This window comes from Vanellus vanellus, assembly GCF_965231255.1.
Source record: "Vanellus vanellus genome assembly, chromosome: 17".
NCBI classification, from domain to species: domain Eukaryota; kingdom Metazoa; phylum Chordata; class Aves; order Charadriiformes; family Charadriidae; genus Vanellus; species Vanellus vanellus.
The window spans coordinates 11,174,655-11,186,793 of NC_138922.1; the positions used below are offsets into that span (position 1 = coordinate 11,174,655).

The 12,139-nt window shown below is 39.2% G+C and overlaps 1 protein-coding gene across 1 annotated transcript in view; it reads right to left on the reverse strand.

The window, feature by feature from the left end:
- Positions 1-12,139, reverse strand: part of SMURF2 (SMAD specific E3 ubiquitin protein ligase 2) — a gene marked incomplete at its 5' end in the record, with an annotated part of 64,006 nt that overhangs the window by 20,956 nt on the left and 30,911 nt on the right. The window contains 2 exons of the mRNA XM_082492314.1: positions 2,970-3,035; positions 4,224-4,357. Of these exons, the coding sequence (XP_082348440.1) occupies positions 2,970-3,035; positions 4,224-4,357 (200 nt within the window). The remainder of the gene's footprint in view (positions 1-2,969; positions 3,036-4,223; positions 4,358-12,139) is intronic.

The following is a 12,139-nucleotide window of genomic DNA, read 5'->3' on the forward strand; positions in this document are numbered from 1 at the left end:
TTTGAGGTGGCACTACAGTACTTCTGGCCAACTGTCTTCAAGTCCTATTTACGTACGCAGAGAAATAAACTTACAGACCTTAATCTAGACACAACCAAACTTCTGTCAGGATCACAAAGTTTAAAAAGATGTAGTAGTGCTGGCAGTTTTTGCTAGAGAGTCCAGATTTTCAACAACAACATGTTTTGAAGCTTAGGATTTTGGGCCTTCAACAGACCAACCCAGAGCACCTGCAGTACCTGCTTGCTTTATTGCTAACCACTATTAACTCCTAGTCTTCCACGAATGCTAACGTTACAAAGCAACTTCTTAGAGCAGAAGACACCTTAAATTTAATTTCAACCAAAACAAAATCTTAGATGATGTATTTATTCTGCAACAAATCCACACGTTACAAGTTCACATTGTTGCATGTAGGCAAGGTTTGGCAAGCAATACACACAGACAAAAATGAAACTAAACAAAGGCAATTACCTCCTCTTTGCCTATGTGAGGATCAAAATTTGTGCACGGCTTCATTTTGTAATGAGTAAGGACTCATTTTTTCTGCACCGCCACATCAGAAATAAAATGGTGGCACAGAAGAGAGCTGCAAGATTAAGACACAGTTCAGGTGCCCTTTGCATCCACTACTCACAAGTGTCCCCTTTTCTTCCCCCCTTTGAAGATAACCCCATATAGTTAAGATAAACATCCCCTTGCTCCCTGTCCCAAATTATAAAGGCATATCCACTGCACGCTTGATTTATAAGGTTATCATCTGCTGAAGTTATCAATTACATTTTAATATTGTTTTCCAATCTTGCATAGCCTCTTAATTTAAGCCAGTTTATCATTAGAAGGACTGAGTATATTTATAACTTATTCTATCTTCTTTCTTACATTTAATGAAGATTTCTCCACCGTATAACTACTGCAGCAGCAAAATCTAGTTTTACTCACGCTCATTCATCCATTCAGCAAAATTGCATTAGTGAAAAAAGATTAAAATATAAGGAGATTAATAACAACAATTTAAATTAAAAAAAAAAAGACAGGAGTCTCTGGAATATTACCAAGGATGCATTAAATTAAAACACAGCCATGACTGATGATACCTGACCTTTCTGATGATAACAGTGGGAAGCAGAAAATACAGATTTGTTCTCAGTCTCCGCTGTAACCTGACAAGCTGTGTTTCTTCTAGGTTCAAGGCGTGATCCAGCAGCTCCCGCTAATTAGGAACAGCCCCAGCAGCGTGCCAAAAGAGCTAATGCTGCTTTGGCTATACCACTTCTCATGATCATGCCAGGTTAAGCCAACTGCACAGTCTAGTTTATGCCCACACCGCTGACCAGTTATCTCTGACAACTAGTTCTCTCTGAAGTGTATTTGCCATGCCCACCCTGCATGGTGTTTGCCCCAGGCTTCCATCTGCCATCCCAACTGCCTTGAGACCTTTCTGCTCTGGGGTTTGGTTTGTTTTGGTTTTTTTTTTGGCTTGTTTAATTAATGGTAGCATTCTCAAGTCATGGTGACAAGGATGCATGTTGCATACTCTGGAGGGCAGCATGAGAGCACATCACGGTGTGAGGGTACATCCCTGATAGTGTCACATCGGAAGGACTGCTGTGGGCAGAGTGAATCTCTGCTGCTCCAAGCAGACTTTGAGCAACCTGAGCTCAGTTTCCTCTTAAAAGTAACCCCACAAACAAAATCGCATGTGGGCAGCGTGGAAGATCAGGGGACCGGTATACTGGAGCAAAACGAAAAAGCAAACCAAACTGACAACGTAACACACCCTAGAAAAATGACTGTTTTATCCTTTACTCTTCTGTGCAAGCTCACATGGAATAATATTCAAGAACGGTCTGAAGTGTCAGCAGTGCACTGATGATTCCACATTTCTACCTTCATTTGACTCTCCTGTGCCACCTTGCTCTTATCTTAATACTGTGCAAACACTTGCAGATCAGATGCCAGACAGATGGTTAAAGCAACATAAAAAGGTAAAAGTCATAGGTATTATTCAACAGAGCACTCTGAGGAAAGCAAACAAATGCACTGAAGCCCTTATTTGCTGACTGATATTGCAATAGCTTTCCCTGGCTGACAAAACAAGGATACTGAACTAGGAATTGAACATAAAACTAAGCATGCAAATTCACTTTTCTTTCCCCGACATTCAAACACTCTCGTTAATATCTTGCCATAAAAATACAGACCTCCTTACCCTGAGCAAGTTTTGTTTGTTTTGTGGGTTTTTTTTCGGTTGTGTTTTTTTTTGTTGTTTTTTTTTTTGGTTTTTTTTTACTTAAATGACCGATTAGAAATGCTGCCTTCTGAAACAACTTACAGTGCACCAGAAAGAATGCTTATGAAGTTGTTTGTGGATACTTGTTTTTCAATTTGCCAGCTTTTTAATTCTTAAGTTATTTAAGGTTTATGGTTAGCAGAATGACAAAGCACAGTCATTGAGATTGATGACAGACTTCTTAATAACCCATGAAAACCCCAAATGAATTGACCAGATCATCCCAGACAACAACTCACTCGTGTTACAGCAAGCTGTTTTACCCTTTCGCAACACCTACAGGAAGCACACCTTTGCTGGAACTCTCAATAGCCAAGAAATTTGGTAGTCATTTTTTCGCAGAGAGTTCAGGCTCAAACTGTCACCATTCTTTACAGTGAAATTAAAAACCCACTTAGAAAGTTTCATATTTTTATCTATGATCTTATCTGTCCCAACACTTATAACAATATTTTGGGGGGGTTGTTTTGGGGTGGTTTGGGTGTTTCGTTGTTTATTTTTTTTTAAATTCTCTACATACACACTTCTAGCTTGAGGTCCAAGTGGCTCTGGCACTAGACACTGAATTTGGAAAAAAAAAAAAAAAAATCAGCACAGGACACTGACGTCTAGGAAGGGTATTTCCATAGCTACTACTAAGCTCCGAGAGAACTAATAGATAAAAACCTTCACTTACCTACTATCTGTCCTCTAACAGTATCGTTGTCGTTTGGCCCAAGCTTGCACAGATCCAATCTCTGATCTACAAAACAAGGACACAAAGCATAAGTCATAGAATATTTTGCTGCTTTTGAAAGGCACATTGAAATACCATCAGAACAAAGTTCAGCCTAGTGTAAGACAGTTCAGACTTCAAAAGACGGGGGAAGGGGAGCAAAACTAAAAATCTTCAGCAAGACTTCATTTTTCATAATTTTAAAATCAGAAAACAAGCCTGGAGTACTTTTGCTTTAACATTTTTCCTACTTCACAAAGCTCTTTTGATGAATAGGAAATGACGTTATCCTAAACTGGATGTCTGAAGTGATTGTAAAGTATTTTAAACTCTTTTCCCTTGTGAAGACCAGCCGTTGTCATACTGCGCTTCCAGCTCAACACTCATTAGTACAGCACAGAGCTAAACCTGCAGCATCAATCCACGTGTTCCACACTGAACAGACAGAATTTCTACAAATTGAGTGAAGTGCTGAAGCGCTGATCTAGTGACAAATATTTAAAAATGAGAACTTCAGTTATGCCTTTGTCACCACTGTTATTGAAGGTAAAATCACAATGCTTCTCTACTGGCACGTCACTTCTTTCTTTTTTTTTTTTTTTTTTTTAATTACCTGCATAGCCAAGCACTACTTTTCAGTAGTGAAACAGTGCACCAAATTTTGTTCAGAGGTAAGCGGCATCCATTAGGATGAGAAAACACCACCTTACATGTTAATTAACTTTTGAAAAGTAACACAAAGTGCTGTAAGTGTTTTAAAGCACTTAATATCTTATGACAAAATTTACTATTTAATTTTGAAGGTCCATTAATTTTTAAACTATGAATTTGGCTTCAAGATAGATTTACCCTTTCATTTATCCCTTAAGACTGGCATTTTCGAAAGTAACAAAAAGATAATTTGAAGGTAATTAGAATCTGTCTTCCTTTACAATTCCAACACATTAAGTTCAGTCTTGACAATCCACAACCAGACTGTGACACTGAATTTACCACTGTTGATGGTAATGGGGCAGAGAAGCTGGAAAGCTAAAGGTAAGTTACATTCTCTATGCTATCCTCAGCCACAAACCATCATTACAAAGTATCAAATTAATTGGAATATACAAGCTTTATAAAAACCAACAAAAACTCAGTTAACTGCCACTCTTCAAAAAGCCTGTGCATGAAAGTTTGGTCTGAAAGAGAAGAAACACTAGTCTTTAGCTTACTTACAACCAGTGTCTTTAAGGCGGTTGATTGCGTTTGAAAGAAGTCTCACACAGCCCAGAAAACCAGCTCCCTGCTTTTTATGAATTTTCTTGTGATTCCACACACTGATTGTTATTGAATCCGACTTCCCAATATATCTGAAAAAGGTGGAAAAACAGTACTGTGAATGGCACTTACTTAATACTTTGAAGATGCTCCAGAAATCACCTTAGGGAAAAAAAAAGATTATCAACCATTACATTAAAAATTTAACACACAGTATCGGCAAGAGAGAGAAAGTCATCTTCAGAGAAGATGTACCCATTATATTTTAATGAAAGCATGTCTTATGAAGAAGCATACTTGAATATAAGCTAATCTAAAATCCTGATTCTGGAAGAAGGCATTTATGTGATTCCAAAGTCTACCAAAATCTGTTTAACACAGTAACATGAACAGGCTGTGGGCTGACCACATCTCTTCAAGCAGCTACAAACATGCTTAGATTCATGCCTACGCTCAGCCTAACCAAAGAGAAGAGCAATGCTCATGGCAGCACATGTTTGTGAGCAGCACTAGCAGGCAGAGCGGTTCAAAAGCCAGGACAGAAACTATCAGTTTAGCATCCTTTCGCAGCACTTCATCTGCCGCTGCTTTCCAGGCTACTCTTCCAACCACCAGCAATGCAAGTCACCCTCACTTCGAGCTCTTCTGAGTGCTCAGGGAAACTATAAGGCAAACCTAGTTACAGATCTGCAGTTAACAAATCCTTGGGAAGCTCCTTTCCCATTAAGAAAGCTTCAAAAAGGCCCTGTTTATAACATACATTACATTTTGTAATGGGTCACATTCGCAATAAATTCATAAATTATCTTAGTTGAGATGTGCCACATTGCCCTCCTGCCCCCTGCTCACACGTGGGCTGCCTCCTCGCAGCACGACCACAGAGATGCTTTGCAAAACCTAGATCTGCTTTTCACCAACTTGGAGAAACCGGGACGCTGCAGGCTGTTTTATTTTTGCTTTTTTGTTTGAAGCTTTGTTCTTCAGAGGCAATTACTTTGTGAGCTAGTTTTTGTTTTCAAAAGTTTCAGAGGACAATTTCAAAACACTTAAGATAATCAGCTATTGCCAATACAGAATTATTATAGTCATTTCAAATTGAGGAAAATTAATTTGTCCCTACAGCTTAGATCCCAAGAACTGCTTGTAGTTCTCCCTTCCCAGGCCACGAATTCTGGCCTTCTGCAGTTTAGTTCCAAGTGGTTTTTTGTTTGTGTTTGAAGGAAAACTGATCAAACTCAATCAATGTCTAAACACATCTCCCCCACTGACTGAGACTTAATCGGCTTTAAAACATCTTAATATTTTCATAAAGATAGAAATGATACTGTCAAGGTTGGCAAACCAAACAATTGAACTAACTGTCATGGCTTAAAATTGCAGCTGTGATCAGGTAAATTCTCAATTAACACTTCTCCCCTTTTTCAAAAAGCAGAACTTTGACAACTTCTTTTTCCCACCTGCAGACAGGGATTGACCCAAGAAGTAGAAGACAGAAAAGCCTAACTGTAGGCACGTACCCATGGGCTTGGTTTAAAATAACCAGTGCACATTTTAAAAAAAAAAAAACAAAAAACAAAACCCAAAAACCAACAACAATAAACAAAACACAAACTTCATACAAACAAACCCCAGAGTTTTTGGAATAGTAAACTGATCGCACAATATAGGTCAGATTTTTGGCCTTACAACCTTGACAATGCCAATTTTGCATAAAGAAACGAGAGATGAAGATGGGTATTCACGTGCACAGTTGCAGTCTACAATGTTTCATGTACTTAAAATAAATTCTTATGAGAACAAGTTAGGTGCACTTAAAAATAAAGACTTATCATGACCTGTCTTGAATTTTCCAGTTTTCCTTGTTGCTTTAAAAAAGTCAAAGGTATATGGTTAAACACAATTTCATAACAGAACAGTTTGAATAATATGTAGAACAGCTGAATATACAACACAGTTTCCAAGAATTACTGTAACATTTCAGGGTGAGGTTCTCATGGTTGAGATGCAGACAATAAGCTATCCATACCAAACGGGGGAGGACTTCTATATTACTACTATAACCTACGCTGTTTTTTGAACCGGAAAACCTGGCCGATTGACACATTTAAAGGAAATAAGCAAGACAAGCTGCATTTTCCAAATAAAAAGTCATCTTTTTTTTTTTTTTTCTCCAAAGGAAGAAAAGAAATAGTTCAGTAACTGCTGGTTGGCTTCATACCAAAATATTTCGTCTATATTTCTGCATAATTTCAGGCATGAAAATACATGGTTGCATTTAGACAGTGACGGTAGGACAACTTGACATTTCCAATTCATTTGGTGGATAAGTTACATTTGGTTTACATCATCTGGCAATAAAGTTCCAACATAAAAGCCTGAGCTAGGAATTTTATTTGTTATTGAAAAAGAATGTTCCAAAAAATAAAGTTAAAAAAAAACCAAAACGAAACAAACATAAACAAAACAAAACAAACAAACAAACAAAAACCAAAACCCCCATTCTGTTGGATGCCTCTCTCTTCTGTTTTGTAATTAAAGTTCTTAGAGTAGAGTGAAAAAATGAAAAAGCTCCGTCAGCAATATCTATTTCACAGCTTCAGTACTTCAACAGAGATAACTGAAGTGCTAATGAAGTGGAAACCTGCAAATTCTATTTCCATATATAATTTTAAGTCTCTAAATTTCCTAAATCTGTAAAATTAGGGCTCTGGATAAGAATTGCGTGTTTAGAAATCTTAAGGAAAATGCCTACTCTTAGCGCTTCCATGTCTTAACAAAAATCAAGTACTGGAAACCTCTAAAACATTCTAATCAAATTTTAAAACACAGGGACAATTGTTACTTTATCTAAATAATTTTATTGCCAAGGTGGTATTTCCTTCTGAGCCAATATACCACTCAGGAAGGTTCGGTATCAAGTGACTTTTCATCCCCATGGCATTATATACACTTTCCCTGAAGAGTTCAGCTTGGTAGAGAAAAGCAGAATGAAGAAAGTGTGTGTGGGGGGGAAATCCTGAAAAAACACACCTCTTCCTGATCAGAAGCCAGATGTACTCCCTCCAGAAAGAGAGAAAAATGCAACATCAAGAGGTACGAACTCAGGCTTGGAAGCCAGGAATTCCCTATTTCTAATCCATGCTGTCACAGAGACTCTTTTTACGACCTGGACAAATTACTTTGTTTCTCCATTTTCCAATTTCTGCAATTTTTCCTAATATAATGGTAGCGTTATGCTTTGAGATATCAGCTGTTTTCAGACTGGGGAAGAAGAGGGTGAGGAGAGACATAATGAAAAATACCATCCCAATTTTTTCCTGTTCTCTCTTCCTTTACCCTGACACTGGTCTCATCTCTGGTAGTAACTGAAGGGCATTTGAGCCTCTGGGATGGCCAGAAGAGACCTAGCCAGAGGCTGTGGCTTAGACAGGAACACGATACAGGACACATGGTGCTGACTGGCTGCTCCTTTGTCCTCCCCAGCCCAATGTTGAGCTGAGTCTACAAGACACTGTAAAAGCAGCTGCACCAAGCAAATAGCAAGCAAAGTGGGGCTTCTACTCCAGCTGCTCCTAACAGACCCACCTAAGAAGTTCAGCAAAGACTTGTACCCCTGATGCGCTTGAGGCTGGAATGGGCAGATCTGCTGATACGGGCTAACCACAACCCAGAAATGCTTTCACCCCAAATGCAAAGGGCATCAGCTTCATCAAACTGGTCTAAACAACTGTGTCAAGAAGGCAAAGCTGTTGCAAGGCGTTGTTTGACAGCTCTTAGGAGTCTAATCTAGGATGGGATTGACTAAACTGGCACTATGCAGAGATGTTGCCTTCTGTCCCTGACAAAGATCCAGGATCATTAGCAATAATTAATGGGGGTTAGGCTTGGGGGAGAAAGACGATTCTGTTAGGGCAGCACAGGGGCTCGAGGATGTGAAGGCACTAAACAGCACTAGAACCTGCAGCAAGGAAATTTTGGGAAGAAGAAGATTTGTAGAAGTTGGGTGAGGCTACATTTGAGAGGTATGACAAAGAAGGAGAGCAACAAGTCCATGCTAGAGCCTGGGGGTGCTGGTCTGAAGGGCACAGAGTAAAGATGGGACGAGGACTAGGTTTTGGTGGAGATCATGATACAAATATCTTTTAGAGCTAAACAGACCATATGGCTTGCTATGCCTTAAGGGCAGAGGCTGCTGGGGAGGGCTGGAGCGGGCTAGAGGGCAGAGGTGAGCACAGGAAGGCTGTAGGAGAGACCCAGGCTATCACCAAATGGAAGAAAGGGGAAAGAAGAGGAAAAGGGGGATTTGTAAAGTTTCAGAACTGCTGGTTTAGGTAGTGTTTACATGTTCTGAATGTGAGAAGGTCTGTAAATGTGTTAAGTCTGGTTATTCAAAGCTTTGAGGAAAGGCCTGAACAATAGGGAAAACACAAACAAGACTGAAAATAAGGAAGGGGAATACATCCAGGGCAAGCATGGTATTTTACTGACGTTAGACTGCATCCAGACAGCAACTATTTGGCAATTTCTTTCTGGAAAGCCTCCCAGATTCCCCCTTCCCCTTACACACACCCATCTAGACCGAAGAATCTAAGCAACTAATTCAGCTGCTTCCTTTCACGCTAAGATCTGACTTAAGAACCACATAAGGCAAAAGCAAAACTTCTTTTGTTCTTTATAACACTGCAGACATCCTTTAAAAAAAAAAAAGATTCTACAACAGAATATCTATTATGCTGAATCAAGTTAGCAAGCCACAAAATTCCCTTGGAATTAGCAACTTCATTCAGACATTATTGCATAAATATGTTACAACAGACTTATACTACTGTACCATTTGCATATATATGATACTCAAGAGTGTTAATTAGCAGCAGTGTTAACCTGTTATACAAATTCCAGGCTGGGGACACTTCAATCCACCCAACACAGCTGAGAGAGAGTTTTACTGCACATAAGCCTATTACAGTTACTTGAAAACCAACAGAAATCCTCACAGTAGGGAAAAAGCAGGATTTGTTTCAGAAAACTCTACACAACTGCACCTTCCTTGGGTTGATTTCCTAGGCTGCGTGGTGGCAGGAGCAGGCAAGCTGCCACCCAGACTCCATCTGTTATGCTTGGTGTGCAAAGCATTTCCTCTAACAGTAGAAGCGTCACAAGGCAGAGCCCAGCGTTCCCATGCAGTGGCGTGTTGTTAGGGTAAACATTAGGAAGTTTTAAAACCTATTATTATCAAAGGATGAGAAGAAAGATTAAATCCTGTAATCTATGAGGTTTGCCATCAGGTGCTTAGCAGCAGGACAGTTACTATTACTATTATTTTATTTTTTTCCCCCAAAAGTAAAAATTAATTATGTTAATATCTGGTGCAGATGAAAAGCTGAGACCTGGCACCGGGTATATCACAGTACAGTTACCATAAGATAAAAGCCAGGCAGTGAGTTGTTGTATCAAAGAGATCTAATCTTTTACTGCTGTTTTAAATAGGAACTGAAGACTAGGTGACATGTTTATAAATGGAAATAAATGTCCACACAGTAAGAGGCAAGACAATAAAAGGGGTTAACTGATTATGAAGAAAAAATTGAGAGGGAAAAAATTATTTTCAAATTACAAGGCCTCACGTAACTCTGAATTTTACTTTGGATTAGAAATGTTGTGTATAATTTTGTCATCAGGGACTTCAACTGCCAGAATCAAAGTAGTTTTCCCTACAGGGCACATAATTCATACTGAAAAGACTATCCTAACTAAACAAAACCTATTTTTTTTTTTTTTAGGGATCTCCCCCCCCCCCCCCCCAAAAAAAAAAAAAACAACACAAAACAAACACACACAAAATATTTCGCACAGGTCTAAATTCCTTAGGACAATCCAGCAAGAGAAGCCCCAAGCCTGCCCAAGCAAAATATTCTGCCAGAAACCCCATTTCTATCTCTGCTTTTTATAATACAATGTGGACTGCAATCACAGTTTTGCTTCAAAGCTCAGAAAACTACAGTATCCAGTTAGAAGCATGACTTGTTCTATAATACAACATAAAAATACCTTCTCTTCACTCTGCCTTGAAAATTATAACCATAAAGGAATTTTTTTTTCCTAAAGATTTTACCGTTGTGGGTTTTTTTCCCATTACTCTCATTGCCTATTAACATCCTCCCAGTTTCCCATGTCCTCTGCTCCTTCTTTTCTCCAGAAGGGAACCAAGCCTCCAAGTCATTAGCCCATTGGAGCACTTAGCAGCCCTTACAACCCATTCCTGTCAACTGCTTACTCTCACTGTGACCACTGCACTTCAAATACCAAGACATGACTGGCAGATACTGGGGAAGATGCAGGGAATCGCTGACATTTTCAACACAGAACTTAGCAGCAGATAACTGCCAAATGATGGCCCACCATTCCGTCTTCAAACTATCCCTTCCCTAGCTGTACAAAGGTTAGAGGAAGGCTTTGCACACAAGTCATGTTGGCAGCACTTTCCGTTCCACCTTACTCTCCTTGTATCCCTGTGAAGCTATGCATTAATGCTCATTAACAGGCCTACCTAACTAAACAAGTCTGTGCTCACATTCCATTCCTGCAGCAGGAGACCATCGGTGGTACTCAGCCGATGCACCTTGTGACCCAGCTTCATCCAGCACAATTGGGTCCACGTACTCCAAGGCAGCTTCATGAAGGAAGCCACAACGCAGCAAGTGGGGATGATCAGAGACTCCCTACAACAGCTCATTCCTGCTGCAAGCTAACACGCCAACGCAGGGACACTGCTACTGACCCAATGCAACTCATTTAATCAGCAAAGAATTACACACAATACCCAGCTACCTTCCTGTGGGTTAAGTGAAATGAATCCATTTACCCAGTAGCCAGATGGAGCCAGTGCAAGAAAAGCAGCAGGAACACATGCAGGAAACTGGGAAAGGGGCTGAAACAGGAGAGAAAGGGGGGCTTCCACTTTTGGTGGCAAATGTATAAGCTGCAATATCAGCGCAATCTACTTGAATTTCATCATTAGGACACTGCACGGAGTATGAATTGCTGCTGAAAAAAAAATGTTCAAGCGAGATCTTCACAAATGGATGGTCCACCTTGGAGAGGACAAGAAGGGCAGAGGTCTGAAATCTGCATTCTATACGAATCAACATTTTGATAGGTTTAATTACAAAAAAATCAAACTAACTTAGAATTCTTTAAATGAGAGCCATTTTTTCTACATAAACTTAAACTTAATTTATATCAATTTTTCTAATGAATATGAATTATAGTCTCACATGCAGAAACTGAATTATAGTCTCACATGCAGAAACTAAGCTTGGACTGAGTTTGAGTAATAAAACTATAAGGCTTTCCTCAGAGAAAGTGCTATTATTTGACTAAAATGCCAATGATATTTTGTTAAGCAGTAATGAAAATGTTTTTTATACAGCACTAAAACGTTATGAACAACGACTTCATGTATTTAGTCTTGAATGTTCAAATAAAGAGTAGGTAAATACACCACTTTACACCAGGCCTTCCACATTCTGCTGAAAGACCTATCAAGCTGCTTTTCTTCACTGGGAAAAAGGGGGACAAGAAATTCTCTGTGCACTAATACTTGACTTGCTCTAGGTTTGATGATGTCCAAAGCTAACATAAATATGCCCAATCAATTTCTAATAATATTGATAGGGAATGGAGCCATGGGGAAAAAAGTCAGAGATCAGAACAATGCCTTAGAAAGAAAGGAGAATACAATGAGGCAAAACTATTCACTTCTCTTCCTCACCTTCCATCCCAAAGAAAAAGATAAATAAAAAACGGACAAAAGACAGGGAAAATAAAGCATGCACAAACACAAAGAAACCTATATAAAAAATAAAAGCTTTAAT